We start from the raw sequence: 24,794 nt of genomic DNA on the forward strand, positions 1-24,794 counted from the left end.
GCCCCAGATTCTTCCATGGCTCCACCCCCAGAGTCTTCCACAGCTCCGCCCATTCCCCCAGAGACTATTCCCCCAGCGGCTCTGCCCGCTCCCCCAGAGACTATTCTCCCAGCGGCTCCGCCCACTCCCCCAGAGACTCCTCTTACAGAGGCTCCACTGCCTGAACCAGTCCCTGTCCTGCGGCCACTTCCCAGGCCTCCTAACCCTGTCTCGGCCCTGCGGCCGCCTCCTAGGCCTCGTGACCCTGTCTTGGTCCTGCGGCCGCCTCCCAGGACTCCTGACCATGTCCCCACCTTGAGGTCATCTCCTTGGTCTCCTGGCCATCTGCCTGATCTGCTCTGGTATCCCTGGTCTCCTGGCCATCCGCCTGATCTGCTCTGGTCTCCTTGGTCTGCTGGCCGTCCGCCTGATCTGCTCTGGTCTCCCTGGTCTCCTGGCCTCCCGCCTGATCTGCTCTGGTCTCCTTGGTCTCCTGGCTGTCTGCCTGATCTGCTCTGGTCTCCGTGGTCTCCTGGACAAGGCGCGGTCTAGAGGGATTAAACCTCCTAGTGCCTCTCAGGAACCTGATGATCAAGTCGTGCTTCCTCAAATACTTACCATCTACTGCATCGTGATGAGCTGAAATGGCGGCTACATACACCTTCAGGGTGGAGGGGGAGAGCCGCCCCTCCAGCCTCTCCAGCAGGAAGGAAAGCACTGATCCGACTGCGTATATTTGGGTGTCTTCACGTCAGAAAGAACACCACTTAGCGAACAGACACCACTTCAAGGCATACAGGCGCCTCGAAGAGGGAGCCCTAGCCTTAGTGATCGTGTCTACCACCGCAGGTGGCGACAGAGGCGGCGACAGATTGGCATGATGGCCACGCGATGTGTCCCACGACGCCATGCCCATCTCGGGACTTGAGTCTGAAGCCAGTGCTGAAGCGGTCTCATATGCATCAACCCGAGCGGTGTGGCCGCCGCTGAGGATGCCATATGCCCCAGGAGCCTCTGAAAAAGTTTCAGTGGAACCGCTGTTCTCCGTCTGAACGCCTTCAGACAGTTCAGCACTGACTGTGCGTGCTTGTTCGTGAGGCGTGCTGTCATCGAGACTTGGAGTCCAACTCCAAACTGAGAAAAGAGATGCTCTGAACCTGGGAGCACTTTTCCCAGTTGACCCGAAGCCCCAGTCGGCTGAGGTGCCAGAGCATGAGGTCCCTGTGTGCGCACAGCAACTCTCAAGAGTGAGCTAGGATTAGCCAGTCGTACAGGTAGTTGAGGATGCGGATGCCCACTTCCCTTAGCGGGGCAAGGGCTGCCTCTGCGACCTTCGTGAAGACGCGAGGGGACAAGGACAGGCCAAAGGGGAGGACCTTGTACTGGTACGCCTGGTCTGTGTCGAGGTAAGACCGAGACGTGGAAGTACACATCCTTCAGGTCTACCGCCACGAACCAATATTGATGCCGAACACTCGCTAGAATGCGTTTTTGCATCAGCATCTTGAACGGGAGTCTGTGCAAAGCCCGGTTCAGTACTCGCAGGTCCAGGATTGGTCGCAACCCACCACCTTTCTTCGGTACAATGAAGTAAGGGCTGTAGAACCCAACATACCGATGGGTGGGGCCTCATGGCGGGGCGGAGCTCGAGGTGCCACGTCGAGGGGATTCGAGCCCCGTGGCTATGCTGAGCCCAGGGACATTGAAGCACTTACCTGGCTCCTGCCGCCCACAATAAGATTGCCCGAGGAGGGGGAGGAGGAGTCTCGTCACCGTAGTCCACCGGACCCAATCCCGTGTGGCCGTGTTTGTGCCACAGCTGGGCACACAGAGGCGGGGGGATCGCCGATGGAGTACCATACCTGAAAAGATGGAACAGTGGATGGTGGTCGTGATGACGGCCGTGCGCACCGGACATGTGACCCAGGGAACAAGAAAACCACTTTTTTCTTGAATTTTTGGGTACCGCAGCCTCTTGGACATGCGGTGAAATTAAATGAAAATGAAACAAAAGATTCTCCTCCTGGCCCTCCACCGGGGGATGGAGTGGTCTGCTCACCATCTCCAGAGAAGCGGGTCTCCTTGCTCCTGGGTCGCCCGTCTCAGGGGCGCTTCGAAGCCTTCCTCAGGTTCTTGGCGGCCGGCCGTGAGACGGGTGGCGTCTGCTTCCTGTGCTGGGCTCCACACCGGGGCCGGGCCACGGGGCAGGCTGCGGCAGAGGTTGTAGTTGCAGGAGGACGCCCTTGGCGACGAGCAGATGGGATGCGGGGTCTTGAGCCGTGCTGGGGCAGGATGTGCTGTATGGCCTCTGTCTATTGCTTCACCGCCAAGAACTGCTGGGCAAAGTCTTCGACGGTGTCGCCGAATATGCCAACCTGGGAGATGGGGGCGTCAAGGATCCGTGCCTTGTCAGCCTCTCATATCTCAACCAAGTTGAGCCAAAGGTGGCGCTCCTGGACCACCAGGGTGGACATCGCCTGCCCGAGAGACCGTGCCGTGACCTTCGTCACCCGTAGAGCGAGGTCGGTCGCCGAGCGCAGTTCCTGCATCAATCCTGGGTCAGAACTACCCACGTGCGGTTCTTTTAGCGCCTTGGCTTGGTGTACTTGCAGGAGAGCCATGGTGTGCAGGGCGGAGGCGGCTTGTCCAGGGGCACCGTAGGCCTTAGCTGTCAGGGACGACATAAACCTACAGGCCCTGGATGGGAGTTTCGGGCACCCGCACCAGGTGGCGGCCCTCTGCGGGCACAAGTGAACCACAAGCGCCTTAGCCACCTGGGGGATCACCGAATACCCCATGGCCACTCCGCCATCAAGGGTAGTGAGTGCGGGGGAGCTGAAAGACCAGGACCGGGCAGTAAAAGGTGCCTCCCACGATCTTGTCAGCTCACCATGCACTTCCGGGAAGAAAGGAACGGGGCGGGCGTGGCCGTGGGCGGCGCCCCGAGCCCAGGAACCAATCATTGAGCCGCGAGGGTTCAGGGGAGAGTGGAGGATTCCACTCTAGCCTGACGCTCGCGGCCGCCCGGGAAAGCATGTCAGTCATTTCCGCGTCGGCCTGGGACTGGGCAACCATTCCCAAAGGAGGAAGCCCAGTCGAAGCCTCTGCGTCCGACTGGACGAGCCCGCTCTCCGATGCTGCGCTCAATAACTCGTCTTCTTCCCGGGCTCCGAACGAGAGGTCGATCTCGCCTTGAGACGAGCCGGCGATCTCGTCCGAGCGCCCGACCGAGGCAAGCGAGCGTGCTGGGGAATGTGAGGTCCATGGGGGATACCCGGTGGAGGTGATCCCATTGAGGTCCCCAAATTGCCCCCAGTGCTAACCAGCACGGCCTCGTACCCGTAGGTAGAAGGACCGAGGCAGGGAGCCACTGGGGTGGCTTGCTTTCTTACGAATGCAAGCCATGACCACAACGTTGCCATGATCATGTTCTCACAATGAGGACAAGACCCATCCACAAACGATGTCTCCACATGGGCAGCGCCCAGACATGTAAGACAGCGATCGTGGCTGTCAGAAGCGGAGAGATAATGACCGCAACCAGGAATAACACACAAACGGAAAGTCATCTTTTAAAAGACGTTCCGTGTGTACCGCTCTTTTAGAAAGAAAATATACTCTGTTTAGAATATACTCTTTTTGTTGTTTCTGCTGAAGCGCCCAGGGGCGTTCTCTGCACTCCACGGGTGCAGAGGGGGAGAAGCCGCTGAAATACGCCGTAGAATCCAGCAGATGAGGTGAATGAACTTTGCGGATGAATTCAGCTTCAATGAATAGAACCCCTCGGCTCCGAAGAGAAAATCTGAATGAGTGGTTGCATACCAGCTCCTTTTATACCCGTATGTCCGGGGGAGTGGCATGCAAATTCCACTCGCCAAATCTCATTGGCCTTTTTTCAAAAAAGCAGAGGTGTCTGGGGCTCCCAAGAGTGATCCCTAGTGTCACTACATTGACACAACATCGAGTGAGTGACAGATAGGGAACATGGATCTTTAGGTTTCAATTTTTCACTTAAACTGTTATGCTGATGAATATTATTTGTAATGAAAAATAATCTGTATTAAATGTATGTATTTGTCATATTTATATACAGATATCTGGGCATAGGCACATCATTTGCAAGGACAAATATAAAATGGCACTCCATGTTGAAAATTTAAGGGCATTATTTTGATATTTAAAATATTATTTTTTTCATACGTTTATAAAGCCTTAAAGGAAATCGTGCATCCCTATTTCATTATATGATTCCAAGTTAATGGGAATACTTTGAGTCAATGTAGTGACACTAGGGGTCACCCTTGGGAGCCCCAAACACCTCTGATCTTTGAGAAAAGGCCAATGGGAATTGGCGAGTGGAATTTGCATGCCACGCCCCCGGACATATGGGTATTAAAGGAGCTGGCTCTCAACCACTTATTCAGGTTTTGTGCTGAGGAGCCGAGACTGGGTCCCGGCCATTTCAGCGGGTAGTTCAGTGTTGTGGCAGGAGGGACACAACGTCTCATTCCCTCCATCAGGGAACGGAGGTTACAAAAGTAACCAGGACGTTCCCTATCTGTCTCTCACTCGACGTTGTGTCGATGTAGTGACACTATGGGTCCCTATATGAAACACCACAACTAGCTGAACTGTGTTATGTGGACTGGCGGTGCAAGATGGGCAAACCATTGTGTGCCTCGTAGCCATCGCACCCGGCCATCACGTAACCTCCCCCAACACTCCTACGAGCGTCGTACGGTCCCCTGCACCTCGGGGACAAGTCGACTGCCCAAAATGGGGACAGACCACCCCAGCCGTGGCCTCTTCTCTTCTTTTTTGTCCCCAAAAAAGAGTGGAAATTGTTCAGCTGAGGGCCATAAGTGTCCGCATCAGGCCAAGGGGAAGACACCACAGAGATCACACCCTGCCCGAAGGGGAGGCAACTGTGGGGAAGTATGTCACATGGTCTTACCGAGTCTTGTCGGCAGTGTCGCATGTGGAGAAGTCCCCGTGGTAGGTCCTACCCAGAGGGGGCGGAGCTCTACAAACACGGCGACTGGTGGCAGAGCGGACTCTGCCCAAGGAAGATGCTGGTTTACCAACGGGGAAAACATATCACGGAAGATGGAGCACATACCCCAGTACAGGGCCTACTAGCACACGAACTGGGCCGGCGTCGAATTTCTCCGCGAATTCGCCTGCCACAGGGCTAAGGAGGAAGGACATCCAGGGTCCATGGTCTCGTGAATTCGGCTGGGGGATAAAAAGGGCATGTCTTCCCCTCCAGGAGGGGAAAGGCGCTGTACGCAAGCGGTACACCCGGCCAGTTGTCCCGCATACTTACCTGTTTGTACCTGACAACACACGGGACGAAACCGGCTCAACCCTGTGATTGTAGAATCTCGTAAAGGTATTAGGTGTTGCCTAGCCCGCTGCTCTACAGATCTCTGCTAAAGAGGCGCCATTGGTCGGGGCCCAGGAGGCCGCCACACTCCTGGTGGAGTGTGCTCGAAGCTCCAAGTGGGGGGCGGCAAGTCCTGGGCATGGTATATCAAAGCGATGGCGTCAACGACTCAGTGGGCCATCCTCTGTTTGGAGACAGCGCTCCATTTCTGCTGTCCTCCGAAGCAGACAAAGAGCTGCTCAGAGCATCTAAGGCTCTGCATGCGATCCAAGTAAATGCGCTAACCAAAGCGGCCTCATAACCGTAGGTAGAAGGACTGGGGCGGGGAGCAGCTGGAGTGGCTTTTCCCTTTAAGAATGAAAGCCGCGACTGCAATGTTGCTATGGTCATGCTCTCGCAGTGAGAAAATGAGCCATCCACGAACGCTGTCTCAGCGTGTCTGAGCCCAGACATGCGAGGCAGTGATCATGACCGTCAGAAGCAGGGAGGTAACGACCGCAACCAGGAAATATACACAGACGGAAAGCCATCTTTAAAAAGATGCTCTCCGTCAGTGCCACTCTTTTAGAGAAAATATACTCTTTTATTTGCAAGAATATATACTCTTTTAGGTTGTCGAAGCACCCAGGGGCGTTCTCTGCACTCAATCAGTGCACGAGGGGGAGAAACCGCTAAAATGCGCCTTAAATCCAACAGCATGCAGAGGTGAATGGACCGGCATAGGAATTCAGCTCGCTGAAACACAACCGCTCAGCTCTGAAGAAAAAATCTGAATGAGTGGTTGCGAGCCAGCTCCTTTTATACCTGTATGTCCAGGGGAGTGGCATGCAAATTCCACTCGCCAATTCCCACTGGCCTTTTCTCAAAGATCAGAGGTGTTTGGGGGCTCCCAAGGGCGACCCCTATTGTCATTACATCGACACAACGTCGAGTGAGTGACAGATAGGGAACTTGAGGTATCAGCAACCCTCCTAAACTAGTTAAAACAGGCCCAAAAAGCTAGACTCAAACTGTGGTAGAGTATTCAACCAGAGTGCCCTTGGGTTTGTTAGAGTCAAGTCATTGGACCGCACCAATGCTTAGACGACAATGTTAATGTGTGAAAATCAATGCCAATCCCTAAGAGATTTTTGAACAAACCCATTTACTAAGTGACATGCACCAAAACACCTAAGAGTACCGCCGCCCATTCTATAGGACACACTGATGTGAACAAAGACATTTTGAAAAAGGTAATTCTGTCTTTCTGTGAGTTAAGAGAAAGCATTCTCTGTGCTGTGAGCTGTGATGATAATCAGACACCGGCTGAGGAGAGAAAGAGAGCATGACTGATGCTTTCAATCTGCTCTGAGAGAGAGAGAAAGAGAGACAGAGATAACTATCTGCTTTTAGCATCACACCTGTTCAATGGCTTAAAAAGAGGACATTGAAGAACACATACGGCATGACATTATTCAGCGAAGCATTTGCATACGGTCAGGTTTACTTTGCATAACACTGTAGGACAGATGTGAGTGGAGTGTTAAATAGTAATTATGCCAAACAACAATCCAACAAAGTGACATATGGGATACATGAACTTGAGAAGCGCTTGAGTTGAAAACAGCCTCAAGACAAAGACAAAAACAGAGAAAGAGAGAAGTAGACATGAAGTGTTTATCCCAAACCACAATTTACTGTTGTAAATTACTATTATTTGAGTAGTTATTAATCTGCTAATCAGCCAATATTTGGCCATTTTGAGATTGTTGCTAGCAGCCGATAACAACTGCAGCTCAACTGATCATCAGTTATAATATACAGACAACCATGTCAATTTAAAAGAAATAAATTTCAGCTTTCTTATTTTTTATAACTTTTAATTATATATTGTGTTAACATTAGGCTTGGGATTGATGCCTTTTTCATGCATCGATAATGGAAGATTTTCCCGATGATTATCGATATATCTGGATTTTTCAGATATAAATAGGGCTACCTGTTGCACTATAGTCTTTGTCTTTTCAAACATATTTCTCAACACAACTTTAATCAAATGTGATCGGCAGGGTAAATTAAAGGGGGTCGTGTCCAACAGATGACATGGCGTGTTCTAAAATTCAAAATAATATTTTTCAATGAAGGTACGTACACAAAGCAGGCTCACCGTCTCAGCAATACCACGGAGGCATAGTTTTCCATTAAATTCAATTAAACCCAAATCATTATCAGAGGACAAAGGTCATTTATTCTAGCCATCATTGGATGATATATTATGTATATGAATCTTTCATATAGCCTAAACAATTTATTTTCAGTTACAAGTCTTTTTGTGGTTTAACAGCTTGAATGAAACCTCTTCAAACATACATACAGGGAAATTGCATATTAATTTCGAATTGCTTAGTTAACGCAGTTAATTCAGTTTCAGACACTAACCTGCAAACTCATCAATGTCACTTTCATTCTTTAAGAAGCAGAAAAACCTTCATAACTTTTGTGTGTATGCGTCCTGTGCTGTGTGTGCCCATCCTGTGCCTTGCAACCTATATATATCATCCCCTTATGGTTCCCAATGCTATTATGCCAGAAATTCAACCGAAGTCCAACTGAGTGAATTGGAAAGCACGCAAATTAGGCTTCTAATTTAAAAGTTGGCTTATGTTAATATATAGATGCCTCAAAAATATTTCAATAAAATAACAAGCCAATCAATAATCAGTCTATCGATAGTGTATTACATGCCTAGTTAACATTCATTTAATTTAATTGGAAATTGAATGGTCCAGTTCAACATGCTTAACGTCAGGGGCGGGTTTACGATTTCAAAGGCCCTAAACAACCGACCAACCCGGGGCGCCATTTGGAAAATTTAAGCTTATAAATTACATACAATTTATTTTAAATCATAATTTTAGCCAAGTACATTCAAAATGTTTAATGAAATGCCTGTTTTCCATTTTTTCCACAATACAGTGATAAAAAAGCAATATTTAACTACATATATGTTTACAAAACACTTCTTTTTTTTAGTAAACAGGGTGTGCAAAACCTACTACTTCACCCAGTAACATTTTGGAATTCAGTTGTTATTTATTAATAATATAACCCAACAATTATGTATTGTTGTCCAGTTTGTCATTATAATATGATATAGTATTATTATTATTACTTTGAGGATTTGATGTATACAATAGTAATATATTCCTGTCTTATTTACTTTCACCTGGAGCTTATATTCTGATGCTGTAGTGTATTGTTTACCATGTTGCAAAAGGCTGTATTTTTTGCAAGCATTGCAGGCAACATCCATAACAGTATTGTAACAGTAAACATACAAGACACGGCGGCCCCTCAGCACACTAGAGCGTAACCGTTTATCAAGCACTGAAACTTTGCTTAGTGCAAAACAATCTGGAATAATGTTAAACATTGTAGCAGTCACCTCTTTGCAACCTGAACTTGTTTAGAATGTTAAGTCTCGACATGCGTTTTTGAAACCTGAAGTTCTTATTAACTTGACACAGTGTCTAAAGATGTGCCGGTTCATGGTGAGACACTGAAGAAACAGTGAGACACAGTGCAGTAGTCAAGCACATTTGTCCAGCGGGTTTACATAGGAAAACAATGAAAAAACAGGGCAGACGCCCACAAAAACACATTCGGTGTGCACGGCCCCTAACTCATCCGTTTGCGCATATCTGTCAGTGAGAGCACGTGGGTGAAACAAATTCAGATGGCCTATATATTTTTTCATAAATTACAAACCCGAACCCAAAGTCCTACTTGAAAAACTGACCTGAACCCGTCGGCTTCTAATGAGAACCGCTCTGAGAATAACGTATTCGTGCATGTGCCCAGAACATGTCACCCCTCAAGCGATTTTTGTGGAGCTTTCCTTCCGGAGCGGGGGCCCCCCCGACGTCAGGGGCCCCACACAACTGTGTGGTTTGCATGGTGGTTAAAACCGCTACTGCTTAACATGTGTTCTTGTGTTACTGTGGCATTAACAGACCTCAGTAATCAAAGGGGTGATAGAGCTGCCTTTAAAAGTCTGAGCCATTAAACTGGATGTGTTATTAACTTGCTATAAATATATTGCCTTTACCTTACTTGCTCAACAATGTTTACATCATCGAGAGTTCTGCTGAAGTACAGACACTAATGTGCGCTATTGCGCCCCTTACGGCAACATTGAGAATGCAATGCATACTTATGTTATGAATTGCAGTCTGACACATTTTGAAACACAACACACAAAATCAAGCTTGCGTATATGGAAGCATCTGCGTTCACGTACTTGTGTAGAGTATATTTCTGCCTTTATTCAGAATCTAGAATTTCTTGAATGTCTACATACAGTATGTCCTCTAATTTGAAACACTGTACTAAAATACTCTTGAAAGTGTCTAGCACCACAGCTGAATCTACAGCACCACAGCAAATAAAATTAGAAGTTTAGCACAATGTCAGCCGCAAATTGTGGACGGACAGACAAACACTTGCGCTGTCATCAAAGTGATTTCCATAGTATGCATTACCCGCTACTATGCATTACTGTGGATGGCATCAGTTCTTGGTGACTTTGCCTGAAATATAATCACTTTGAAAAAAATAGTTTAATCTCCTACATCTCCTTCTTCCCCTAATACAGGATCTGCAAACAGAACAGGATGCAGAGATTATTCATCCTTCCAATCTTCTGTTCTCTTCTCTTTTCTGGTGCTGGATTCATTGAGGAGAGCAGCAGATATAGGCTTTCTCTTTCTGTGTGCTGACTCAGTGTCTCTGCTCTGAAAATTGTGGGAAGATTAAAAACATTTCAAAATTTGCTCCAGCACTGCAGTTAAATAAGCTTTTGGTCCTAAAAGAATCCAATTACCCTAAAAACAGTACCATAGTCTCTATCCTTTGTCTCTCCCCAGGAACGCTGGTAAGAGGAGTTATGACGCAAGCCCCAGAGGAAACAGATAGCATCTTCACACTCTTGGACTCTCATCGAATATGTGTTAACCTCAGTAAATGCATGTGTTTGGTAAAATCCAATTCCACAGGGGCGGTTACAGCTCTAAACCATGTTTATTCCCAATACTAAGCATCGAGAGGAATGAGGCGAGTCTTTCACACATTATATAAGTTTTCAAAAACCTTTAATCGCCTCCATCTGACTATACACATAACACACAAGTAAACACACACAGCTCCTCAAGTAATGCTGCCTTCAAGTCCTCCTGGGTAGTTCCTACATAAGAGTTTGCAAATCGTAATTATGACATGGTGTTCGCTTAAGTGATTTTGGTCTGAATAGAATGGATGCATAGGTCAATTTTTTTCACTCTTTCAAATTTATTTCAATACTTGACAAAGACGATGCATTTTTTTTTTTTTTTTTTTTAAAATAAGGAGCAGAGGATGCACATTTGGAGTGTTGAATGCACAACTGATGCACAGAAAATGATGGGTAATGTAGTTTTGCTGCTCAAGCCTGCAACTCATAAATGCAACTAAATAGGTAGTATTTATTGCTGTTCTTCATAAAAAGGACACAAAATATGTACAAGCTAAAATGTACCATCAACATTCACCATTAACATATGATTAATTCATTTGACATTATTCTTTAACTGACACGCACCCAGTTTAGAAAGTCGCAGCTCTAAGAAAATGTAGAGTTTCTCACTGGTAATTACTGTAATTATATTATGATGCTGCTCTTAAGTGCTCATCTCGTAAATACAATCTTTCTGGAATTATCTGAAGGCAGCATAAGTGTTATGATTGCTGTTATTCAAAAGCCTGCAGATTTAAACGCTGTGCCATGAACATTTGCCCTTCAAATGCATGGCAATGTCAAACCCCGTCAGACACACTAAGAGCTGCAAGGATTCCCACAACTCCATTTCAACATAATGGATGTGGAAGACTGGAAGACATTCTGCTCGTTTAAATCCTTGAACACAATCCACAAGCCTTAACCCTGAGCTGAAGTCAGTAAAACACTCTCAGAAAACACCCCCAAAATACACACACACACACACACAGAGAGAAGAAGCATGAACACAGTTTCATTAACAAAAGGGAAATAGCTTTGAGCTTTCATCTCCCACTCAGCCTGCTATCAGTAAACCACAGATATGTAGCACAGTGGCACAGTAGCATGGCAGTCATACAGTATAATCACAGGACTGTATGGCATGGGATTTGAGCTCATATGAAGCTATATTTCTGACACACTGCCTATTCCCAGTCACTAAATCAAACAAGCACGATCTAAACTCAGCCAAGAATGAAGATCATATGGATTAATGTTGCAGCCATGAACACTGACCAAATACATTCTACTTGGCAATGGCGATGGTTTACAATTTGGAGATTAGATGCTACTCTCAGAAAGTAGGATAGTAAAATTGAGAAATAAATTGGCTACTGGTAAGGACCAAGGATTTTCAAGTAGGTCAAGACATTCGAATCGACATTCGAGACATTAAAGACATGTGATTCAGATGCGGGTGATAGAAACATAAATCCCCAAAATCTTTCAAACACAACATGGTCACGGTGTAACTTGAAAAAGTGTGGTATAGCCATCTAAATGTGTTTCTAAAAAGGCACTGTAAAAAAAAAAAAAAAGAAAAAAGGAATTTCTGTAATCATTCATCATGTTTGCAAACATTAAAATATGGTGGAGCAACACATGTTGAATACATTATATTTCAGTGTATGTGAACATGAATTAGATTTAAGGGGTACAACAAAGATTTTCAGCAAGGTTTAAATTTATGTCACAAAGCTATAGTATAGTTTCCAAAGACTTAGGAATATAAAGTAGTCATATCGCCTACATATATAATACTCTTATGTTTTTTTGCCGCTCGACAGACCATGTACCCATTTACTATCACTGTATAGACAACAGCAACTGAGACAACTGCAAAATAACTCCTTTTGTGTTCCACAGAAGAAATAAAGTCATTCCAGTTTAGAACATAATTAATATAATAACATAATTATTATTTGGGAGTGAACGATTCCTTTAACACAACTTGACATCTGTTTGCAGGTTCAATGGTGACATAAACCAGGACAGAATTACTATATTAATTTGTATATGTGGTAATTAGCAGAAAACATTTCCAGTGGTGAGGAATACAAGAGCAGTTTTTCTTCGGACATCAGTATACATAAATCAAGAGGCAGAAATAAGATGTTGCAAACTGCTAGTCCCAGCATGAGACTGGATGAAGCAGAAATAATCTCCCTCTCTGTTTTATCTCTTCCCTCTGCTCTCCTCCATTGCCATCTTTCCTTTTAACTCCCTCTCTGTCTAATAAAGCCATCAGCTTTTATTCTTTTCTATTTTACAGCCACTTTAAAGTCCCATCCACCTGCTGTTCCCTCCATCCCTGATTCTTTATTCAGCCATTTATCACCAACTTTTCCAGCTGTTTTTCTTTCTTTCTTTCCTCTTGACCTCATTCATTGCTGCCTGCAACACTGAAGAGTCCACAACTGCTTTATAGAGGACTGCATTAAGTCAAACACAACCACCCACTCACACACACCCACACACATTATAGAAGTTCTCCTCAAAGTCAACATGAAACAGCATTATCAAACCATTTTATTTCCGTAATGTGACATCCTTCCAAGTGAAAAAAAAAAAAATGTAGGACAGAACGTGATTTTATCTATCAAGAGATTATTATTGTAAAAAATAAGTGTTGCATACCACAAAGGAGACATGAATGCGAGTTTGCAGTCACTTGTTGAAGACTGTTTTTGCTGTTTACTGAACGAAGGGCTTTCACAGAGACAGGTGTGATTTTTCAGTAGGCCCCTACACCTTTTCAATGGTATCTGTCAGGTTTAGCAACATTTTGTCAATCTGGTCTTAAAAAAATCACGTTACTATCCCTAAATTTTTTTTACGTTATTTTTGCATGGCTCATTACTTATCACAGTATGGATATTGTCAACGATTTCACTAATTTTACAATTTTTCCAACTTGCTAACTCACACTACTCTGCACTCCATTCACTCCTATTCAAATAAATTTGAACACAGGAGACCGGAAACACAAGATCCTGCAAATAAATCTCACATTCCGCTGTGGAGGAAGGTTCAAGTTTGGTGAACTATGACCTGCGAATTTGGATGATAAAAAAATGTGTGACCAATATGAAGATAAAAACATCACACACTGACTTCTTGGCTCAATTCAAAGGAAACATATTACAAAGCTGCGTGTTTTTATTGTTGCAGTACTAGACAGTGTGTTTTAACATTTTGAAGATTTCTTTTTGTTATTTGTGATTTATTATTCATTAAAACCAGAAGTCCTTGCATGTGACATCATATCCCTTTCTTTGCGTGGTCTGAAATAATTTCGCATGCTAAATGTCTAGTGTGACTGCCCCTTCAATCCAAAATCTCTCCACCACCAAAGACAGCAAACCAAATGTCAACAAGCCCAAACATTCAAAATAATTTGCAAACAGAGAATGTTTCTGACTGGCTAGTTTTCTGATTGGCTAAAAAAAGAAAAGCACAGGCTGTTCCCCTGACTCTTTTTTGCTGTTTACATAGTCTCAATTCCTCAGTTCACCTATTTCAGTGACATCTGTCAAGTAGTAGTGAAATTTTATGTGAATTTTCCAAAAATAGCACATTATTTGGCACAATTTTAGAAAGGTTACATTATCTACTGATGATTTGTGCACAGTAAGACCAGGAATGTAAGTAGGATCGATTTTAACTTTGTTTACTTACAGTACAGAATCCACGTAAACCCTTAGGGCATGAAAATGTTTACGGTATTGATATTTACACACATACAGTGTGTCATGGGTGCTGGTTGTGTTGGTGACACTGATAACACAACATGCCACTCATTTACAAGTGAACGAGGCATGTGTGTGTTAGAGAGTGGCAGTGAATGACAGGAATGATAGGATGGAGAGAGGGAGATGGGTGAGGTTTTCTCCTTCCTTTGAGTAGCTTGTGTCTCTATTTCTTGGCTCTCAGATATTGATTTACACTGGAATATTTTATGAGCTTCTGTTAATATAAAAGGAAGGGCAATAGAGGGGCATACATTAGACAGAGAGCACTCTCTCTTTCTTTAGCAAACACAAACATATTCAACCTGAATACACAAACTCCTACTGCGGATGCACTGACTGAAAAAATGACTGCTTTTTTTCCACAGGAGACTGATGGGATTAGACAAATACAGATGTGTGAGTCTTCCATAAGCCTACCCTTGTCTCCTGTGCTACAGTGGGTATCCACTCAGAATAGGCTTTTAATTGCCGCGATCACCGCGTGAATGGGTCATTAGCAGCTCTTACCCGCTAAGGGGAGCTATTACAATATAATTTCAACAGGCCAGAGCTGAATGCCTCAAAAATGCCTCAAAGCTCCCAACATAATGACCATTCAGTTGGAGGCAGTAAGGGCAAGTTATGCTTGTTCTGTCAACCGCCATAAAAAAGAAAAAAAGAGAAGAAAGAAGAACAACAACAAACTTAAAAACACCACAACATATGTTCTGGCTACACATCGCAATGGAGACAAATGTGCGACAAGGAGGAGGGCGTGGCCGGACGTAAGGTTGGACGCCTAGCGCTGAATCATCCCAGTCAGCCGGGAGAGGGATAAAGAGGAGCCGGAGCTGCCAGTTCGAGAGAGAGAGAGATGCACGTGGAGTTATGTGTGTGCGTCAGTGTTTGTGTTGTGTCTGATTAAAAGTCTTCGTGATTGTTCATCTGGTTCCCGCCTCCTCCTTTCCGATAAGCAAGAGACCTTTTTGTTACAGCATGATAAATACTTTACTGCAGCATTCATCATTCACGGGGACATCTACACATTGTAAAGTTATTTTTTTGTATTTATTCATTCACATTTCATTAGAGAGTATTATCATTTGTGAGTATCTTTATACATATGCACAGACGTTATGAGCGATCATCATTAGACAGCAACAATTGTAACTTCAAAATACTGTTAAGACTCTACACCTGTGCTTTCTTTTAATGTGTCAATATGCTAGCCAATATATTCTATTTTTAAACAGGATTATCAAATGTGAATTAATTAATTTATATGTATACCATTGTGTCATATTATGTTATGTTCTCCTGGCAATAAAAATGAAAGAAAAATTTAGCAGAATCTTTATTTATAGGAGCAGAATACTAATCAAATGAGATGTTATAAAATATTTGAAGAAGTATCGCAATTTTCCATTACATGGATTAGAGTGGAAGTATTGTTACCCATTATTTGTAAGATATTTGTCTCAATACATGTGTTTGAGTTTTACACTACACATATTATAACCAGAAACACTATGCAGTTCAAACCTGTAGGTTACGCGCTTTGTTATTCATTATCTGTTGTTAATATTTTATTAGTAATTCATATTTGCTATTAACCAATCTTGACACAAAGCTTGATTACATTTGATTATTTTTCGGAGTGATTATTTGCTTTCAGACGTAACCCCAATAGACTATTGGCAACATAGAAATACACAATAAAATGTGTTGAGAGTGTCAATCCAATGGCGTGGAGCATAACTTGGTGTACGACAATGTTTTGTATCTCCACTCTTAATATTTTCTTTTTTACTATTTATAATAAAAAAAATAATATAAAGGATGTTTTATTTGGTGGAAAACATAGATTTGATGATATTAACAATGGTGTTCCTACAGTAATATGGTGTTAATATAACCATGTTTAATTTTGTTGTTACAATTATTTTACTACAAAATACCATGGTGATACTAAAGTTATTTTATCTGTAGAGGACGTCAGGACAGACCCGTGTTCCAATCGGTTTAGTGCATTATTCAGGACTTTAGAACCCTTTTAACACTTTTTATCAAGATATTTTTTTAGAAACTTTTTTTAACAGACATACGTTCACCCAGAGCTTCAGCGATTGACACCTTAATTTGGGGGAGGAGGTGTTCAAATCTTTTGTTTGAGCTGAAAAAGGTGCAGTGGGGACTCACATGTTGCCAGGCAAGAACATGATCGATTACATTAGCAACATGCACTTAAAAAATATATTTACACTAACAACAAACAAACTCAGTAGGGTTTTATTCATTCTGGCAGTTTGTTGTTCATTCAATTACTGATTGATTTTATAATATTGCATAATATTTAGGAGCAGCGTTTCGATGAGAAAAAGACGTTCAGATTACATACAATGTCATAATTTGACAAGACCATCATATTGTGAACATGAAGCTAGAGTTGGGGTACTCGAGTTCGGACTCGGACTCGAGTCCGAGTCCAATTTTAATGGACTTGGACTTGTCACGGACTCGGATGCATTTTTACTCGGACTTGACTCAGACTCGAGCCTTTTGGACTCTGAATTTTTTCCGAGTCCAGCCGAGTCCATGACATTTGTGCTGCAATTACAAACAAATAAGCAAACAAATAACATAAATATGGTGACCATCTGTCCTCTTTTTCCCAGACATGTCCTCTTTTTCAGACCTGAAAAAGCGTCGGGCCGGGATTCAAAATTGCCTCTAAATGTCCGGGATTTGGCTTTGTCTTCATAATGATGAAGACTCTATACAGTTAGCACTATCATACATTCTGTGTATTTGATACTGCACATCAGTTTTCACACGTATATGTTCTTACGTGTGATTATTCTGGCTGAGAGCAGCAGCGCGCACTCTTTCAAAGTGCTCTCTCTCGCCCGCGCGTGTGCTGTATGTGTGTGCATGAAAGAGATCGCCACACGTGCTCTGTCACCCTCATCCAGAAACATCAATAACATAAGTACACTTTTGAAAGTACGTTTCCCAACTCTGCAAATCATTAAATAGAACAAATGTTTTATCAGACTCACATTACTACGCAAAGCCATTTCTAACTGAAAATCATATATGCTATGCATTAGGGATATTTAAACAAACATGATGGATGAAAAAGACCATGATGGAAATTGTACAACTCAGGCCTTCACATATTTGTAGCACAACCTCTGTGTGTTACCTGTAAAGCTGGCACTTTCGTTTCAATGGCAAAAAAAGTCAGAAAATACAATGAACACAAGTGATGGGAGAAGTCTATATTCACCTATTATCCATACTAAATATAATGTGAAAAAAAAAACAAAAAAACAACAACACATCAGCTCAAGGAGAGTTTGTCATAAAAAAATGTATCTTAACTTTAGGAAAGTAGGCTGGCTATACCTGGACACAGTAGGAGGACTGAAAAGCGTGAAGTGTAGTAGAATAAAATTACATTTCTAATGGTATCTGATCTTTTCTGTTTTTTATTTTCTGTTTAATTTTATGGGCATTAATAAATGTTTTAATATTATCATTTATTAAATGTATTAAACACATTAAATATATTTAATTAATTACATTACATGTATTTCACCCATAATTTTAGATAAAACAAAACTAAATTGAATGGACAAATTGAAAATGAAGTAGAAATAAAAACAAAATTAAAATTCGAAATAATAATAACTCTGATTTTAATGACTAATGCAGCTTTCACTTTCTTTAGTCTATGTTTCAGTGGAGGGGAAACACAACAAATAACTGAAATACCAACAGAACGCAATAAGAATTTTGATGAAGGACAGTTTTGTCTTCATACACCTAAAGCACATGCTTTCATTCTGAAACCAAATTTAAGTTTTTTTCAGCAGGATACTAATCATAAAATGTGAATATGAAATGCAACAGAGGTATTTTTGTTGCATTTATATTGACAAATTGTTTTTCTTAGTTGTGAAGTTTAAAATAAGCTTAAAATATTGATGTTGAGTTTACGGTTCCAATTTTAATTCAGATTTATGATTTTCGACTCGGACTCGGCCTGTTATGGACTCGGTCTTGAGTCCGACTCTGCCCCTTTTGGACTCGGACTCAACTCAGACTCGACTGTTTAAAGACTCAGACTCGACTAAGGTGGACTCGAACCCAATACTACGTGAAGCAAAAGTCTAAAATTACATTAATATTGCTTGATAATGTGCACCATTTCACACCGAATAAAGAAACCTCATTTGAACATAAAGATGCTCGCTACTGTTATCGCCGCCTAATTGCTCAAACTGATAAGACTGTTCAGTTGCGTTGATCATATTGTTTTTGAACCAGATTAAATCTCCTGCTTCGGTAAGTTTTTTTTTTTTTTCATTCTGCTGTTTGAGCTAATTGTACTCATTGTTTTCATCTGTACAAGGATGCAAACATTATGTAATAAGTTTATTCAGAACTCAGCCCCAGTTAAACCGTAACACTGAAGAATGACGTAGAGGGAACCCCCACTATAACAGTGCAGCGGCAGGCGTGATGAAAAAACAACAACAACAAAGTAGAGCAAGGAGAACAAATCTTGCTCAGACGTCATATTCATTACACGCATCGCGGGGCACATTGTCTCGGTTCACTCGGCTGCAGCGTGTGCAATACAATGTGACAAAAAGCAATTGTGTTCCACACTATCGTGAACTACACTCACGCTGTTGTAGGCTTCTGTATAATATCATTAAGTTGAATAATTAATTTTATCATGTAATCAAGAACGCTGCCAACCTATGCCACTGTATCACAAATGATTTTACCTTTTAAACACAGTTGTGGTGACAAATATAAGTTAAAAACCATGTATAAAATATATACAGTATAATATGAACAAATGACCAACAATGATCTTACTGGACACAGTCAGTAAGCAGCCACAGCGCAAAATGGCTTTTTGTGAATCTGCTGGATTTTATTTACTTTCTACATGTGTCCAAACAGACAATAAGATAAGATAAATGTTCACAATGTATTTTCATTTTGATTTTCTGGAAGATAATTAAATAACTAATATCTATGATGCAACAGTTTTAATTTAATTTACTGAAAAAGGCTGACATTCGAGCATTTTGTTCTGTATATCAATTCATAAGCTAACTAAGCTATAACTTATATAATGCTGCCATTAAATTTGCATTGTTAGATCACTTTCTACACATCAAAATGTAAAAAACACAATACAAATAATAATATTAACAATTTAATCATAATAACTCACTTTCTTCACACTACTAAACGATGGTGACAAAAGTGTCCCTTTGAGCCTTCTGGTGGTGATTTTGCGAACGTGTCTCACGTGTGAGAATTTAAAGTTTTCACGCGGCGGTACTCCCCGCGGTAGTAAGGCTCAATCTGGTTGCTTACCCACTGTCAAACCTTCAGGGGAATCTATGAAGAAACACTCTACTGGCTCTGCACCTGAGAGTGTGACCTTGCATATTCTCTCGCTGTTTGCTGCTGGCACTGGCCACCATTTAGTATCTCTGCCCAAATATGCTGAGAGAAAGAACAGATGTTAAAGATAGACCTATGTATTGGATAGGCTGATTAATCGGCCAATATCTGGCCATTTTGAGATTATCGCCATCAGCAAATATCCAACATCCAGTTGGCCAATAACATAACTGGCTATTTGCCTTTATGAAAAAAAGTGCATTTTGAAATACTGGGTGAAGTGTTCAATTCTATGTATGTCTCATTTGCTATCATTGAAGGTGAAGTGTGTAATTTCTAAACCATTAACATCACCAAACGGAAATGCAAAAAACTTTTCTTACAGGTTTCCCAAACACTCCCGATGTGTTCAACTGGCTCAGTGCACAAGATCAGCTTTCGCGATACAAGCGTGTGCATGTGCTTGCTTACTTACGGTCATATGAGCGCTCATTAAAACTGAGTGAGATCTCACAGTGTGATCATGGTGTGAGTAGGGCTTAATTGTTGATGTGAGGGGAGACTTCCAGAGAAGACTTGTTAGAGACTTGGCTGAGACCAGCATGAGCGTGTTTACAAGAAAGGGAGGAGAGTGGAGATAACATCCTCTTAACATTGTGTTACTGTGTGCCTCTGCCAACAGTGAAGAGCACACAAATGGTATGAAATAAATAGTGTTAAAATTGTGGGTAACACTTTACAATAAGGTAAATGCAATAGCTAACATAAAATAACACTGCAAACAACTCTTTCACATCATTTATTAATCTTGGTTTATGTTAATTCTATGTATACATTTAACATGTCAATTTTTATACATTAACATGATGTAATATATTATTAATGAACAGTAATTAACAATGAACAATAGTATATTAAAATGTAACATTAAGCTAGATGAATGCTGTAAATATAGTTTTCATTGTTATTTCATTATACCAAATCCATTAACCAATGTTAACAAATTGAAACTTGTAAAGTGTTATCAAAAAGTGAATAAAGTTGCATATGTGAAATCATAAGAAAGGCGTTAACAGAAATTGTAATTTTATAAAGTGTTGGTTGTTGTCCAGCAGAGGATTTCTATGACATCATTTACCCTGCAGTTGCATATCCAACTTATAAAGGGGTTCACCGCTGTTTCAAGTGTGGTTCTCCAAACAGATACAGAGTGTACGGCGTGTCTGTGGCCAACGACACACTGTTTATAAGTTTGGCCTCATGTGTGTTCCTTGAGACACTACAACACATTTTAAATTCATTTTCTGTAAACACCTCATATAAACGCCATTTTCAGCAGTCTATGCATTGGCCACACTATCTAAACCAGGAATCAAACGTGACCATCATAATGAACTATCCAATTGGTCAGACAGATCAGAGTCCTTCACCCAAGCTTGCTCTTTTGGTTTAGCTAGTGTCAATGTGTTGGGCTGATGTTGTTTACAATTTTTGATACAAATGACGTATGTCTTAGCGGCCTCTGCACATTGGGATACAAGACAGTCAATACTTTCTCTTATCCCTTTTCAAAGGTAAAACTCAGTATCTCATCAGTAACTGAAAACTGTTGCGTTTGAATAATGCTGCATAAAGGCCTCTAAGTGTCAGTTTAAATCCAAGACGACATGCATTAAAAAAATTACTGAGTGCACCTTTATGCATAGACAATTCTTAGTAACCCATCTGTAGGATGATTACTTCGAAAAGTGAAAACACTGCCTCTGTGGTGCTTTTAAATATTGATCTGTTTGTTTGGAGCGGCCCATTCCACCCGGCACAGCAACATTGGCTCCACTAATGGCATGAGTTTGGGGCGGGACTGTCTGTTTGTTCGGCCAATGGCATACAAAGGGTGTATTCTGAAATATGTTTGAAATCAACATTTGTTTTTTGCAGTTCCACTTGGAGACAGTGGTGCAGAAACTACACACTTCAGCTTTAAAACTGTATTATATTGGCATAATATGGACCATTGTGCCCTCTACATATAGGCATCGGGCAACCACTAGTAGAGGGATAAATTATAGCACAAACTATAAAATATATACAGTATATCTATATCACCATATATACATACATTAAACATACATTTTATATATATATATATATATATATATATATATATATAACATCGACTAATCGTTTCAGCCCTAACATATCAGGAAAAATTGTCGACAACAAAAATTTATCTCATTTAACGTAATATGAGATCACATTAAACTCTAATGATGATGCGTGAGAGCAGCACTGCAGCTCGCGCCTGACTAAGGAGAGGAAGAATTACACAGCTCACAGTCCAGATGCACACCAAACCTTCCAAACAGCTTCAGGTGATGTAGATCGCAAAGTATGAGGGAATTATAATGCAAAAATACTCAAGCAAAACTAGCATGTCGAGTGTCTTTAAAGGAAACACGGCGTTACATCTTAAATGCAGTTATATTTAATGTGTTTTAGCTTTATTAAAGATCAAATAATACGGAAGCAAATCATGTAAATAACTACAAACTCTGAAACTGTTATTTCTCTGTGCGGTCAGCGCCTCTTCTATGAGTTGCGCGAATGTCCCGATGTGAGGGGAAGAGATTGTAACTGCACCTGGCTGAGGCACACACTGTCGCAGGGACACTCATCCCTCGAGCGAGCACGCTTAATGCAGCTAGATTATAAAGTGATGGCTCGTGACTTATTGAATCATAATATATGTGTCACTGTGCATTTCTTATCGTGAAGAGATTGTTTTTTTTTGTGAGTTAAAGATGGATTGAAGTGAACAGAAAGGTGAGAGAGGATAGTCTTTGCCCCATTATTCACTGCAACAAAATACATTTTTGATTTGTTGTTGTGTTGGCTTGTTTTCCAATATAAATATCTAAAACTCCTTTAAAACAACGTACATTTACTTTAGCAGCTATACTGCAGAAGAAAAAATTGTTATCTGAGAATGTTGAATATAATATTAAAAATACAAATATTTTAAAATATCTAAAAATCCTTTTAAAAAAAAAATAAGATATTTAGACTTGTTTTTAGAGAATAGATCTTGAATATAAGTATATTTTGTCTTAACTGCACTCACAGAAGTGTAACCAAGCGAAGAAAAATACACTTAAATACAAAATACACTTATATTTAAGATACATTCTCTTAAAACAAATATCTTATATGTTGCTTCTCAAGTAAATGTATCTTGTTTTAAGGATTTTTAGACCATTTTAAATGGAAAACAAGACAAAAACACTTGATAACAATAGGATTTTTTGCAGTGAATTTCTTTACTGAATTAAAGTATTTTTTCCCCTTTAATTCACTGAATGTCATTTAGAGGTGTTTTAAAAAGATGATTGTGTCCTCTTTATTGTTAGTAAGCATGTTTAATACAACCTTTTAAGTCAGGGCACAAGCTGAATAATCAGTTAAGAGCTAATGATTAATCGTTGTAATAATCGCAGAATAGTCAAATAATCATTCTAATAGTCGTTAGATTAATCGATTATCAAAATATTCATAATATGCGGCCCTAATATATATATATATATATATATATATATATATATATATATATATATATATATATATATATAAATTAAAAGAGCAAAGACATAATACAGTCCATTGAGAGCAACAGAGGGGTGTGTGGGTGTGTGTTCCAATGTGTAAAACAAAAGAGAAAGAATCAAAGATGAAGGAGAATTAGACTATCTGAATATAGATGAAAAGAGAGGGATGGCAGTTTAAGGACTGCATTTCATCTGCAGCTGGCAACAAAACACTTCCTGATTAACCCCTTCTCTCGCATCAGCATCTGTATCCTCCCATCCACCATTTCTCCATCAGTTTCTTTCTAAAACACTCTCCCTCTCTCCATCCTTCTCTATTATCATACCTGATTTTATTTTTATTTTATTTTTTTCACGACAAACACACACCACAAACACAAACACAAAGATGTGACACATCAAATACACACAGAGAGGAATCCTGCAGAGGCTGTCAGACTCTGTCACACACACCGACTGTCTCTCTGAATGCAGGCAGACTCCCGCAGGAGATACCTACACATCTGCCGAAGCCACTGGTCAACTTTTACCCTGCTGCAACTTCACACACACAAAGGCACACATGCACAGTCAGAAAACCGCATCATAATTTCAGCTCATCTCTGATGCTCTCAGTGCATATGATGGTTCGGATGCTTATATGGCGTGCTTGCATTCAACGTCCATGCATTTATTTGGATTACTAATTGCTATAAACATTCTTAATACAACTATATACAATTAATATCATTATAATTATTGTTGTCTTTATTTTGACTATAATAGAAGGGTTTACATCTATATACTGTAGAAACACACCCAATACAATTTCACACACACACACACACACACACACACACACACACACACACACACACATCCATCTCGATCACTCTCTCCAGCAAACGCACAAAATGACATCATTGATAAATTACATCATTGATAAATGACATCATTGCCAGATGCATGTAACGAAAGTCGTTTCTCTCCCGGCTCGTTACTCACAGCATTTGATGAAATGATAGTGTGACATTTTCTCCGCTGATCACAAAGCTACAAGTTCCTGCTCTCCGGTACCGTGCTGTAGTTACGGGTGGGATACATAATTCAGAGCCCAGCCGCTGGTATTCGGTTTATCTCCCCATGCATTATTAAAGAACGATAGGGTTGCAGAGATGCTTGTGGTAGTAGTAAAGGAAGAGTGGTGAATGACTGGCAAGGTGACGGTACCGGCGCTTGCATCTCTCTCTCTCTCTCTCTCTCTCTCTCTCTCTCTCTCTCTCTCTCTCTCTCTCTCTCTCTCTCTCTCTCTCTCTCTCTCTCTCTCTCTCTCTCTCTCTCTCTCTCTCTCTCTCTCTCTCTCTCTCTCTCTCTCTCTCTCTCTCTCATTTGCTTCTCAATCTGCAGTCGCGTCGACTTCACCGAGCAGCTCTACGACCATGACCGCCACACGTGCTATTCTAGCGCTGCTGATAGACACGTCCGTGAGCCCGCCCATCGCAGCACACACCCCCAATAGCTCACAGACACAGAAACGCGCCAAAATGTTCTCTCCAGAGAGATAGAGGCTAATAGTGAGAAATGACAGTGATAGTAATGAGAGGACGTATGAC

The 24,794-nt window shown here is 41.6% G+C and overlaps 1 protein-coding gene across 2 annotated transcripts in view; it reads right to left on the reverse strand.

Moving 5' to 3' along the window:
* The window catches only part of LOC127447516 (unconventional myosin-XVI-like), a 296,555-nt gene extending 272,208 nt beyond the window's left edge, over positions 1-24,347 (reverse strand). For both annotated transcript variants that reach the window (XM_051709448.1, XM_051709447.1), the window contains exon 1: positions 24,187-24,347. In XM_051709448.1, the coding sequence (XP_051565408.1) occupies positions 24,187-24,214 (28 nt within the window). In that variant the 5' untranslated portion in view covers positions 24,215-24,347. The remainder of the gene's footprint in view (positions 1-24,186) is intronic.
* Positions 24,348-24,794: the final 447 nt, after the last annotated feature.

Source organism: Myxocyprinus asiaticus, chromosome 10 (genome assembly GCF_019703515.2).
Source record: "Myxocyprinus asiaticus isolate MX2 ecotype Aquarium Trade chromosome 10, UBuf_Myxa_2, whole genome shotgun sequence".
NCBI classification, from domain to species: domain Eukaryota; kingdom Metazoa; phylum Chordata; class Actinopteri; order Cypriniformes; family Catostomidae; genus Myxocyprinus; species Myxocyprinus asiaticus.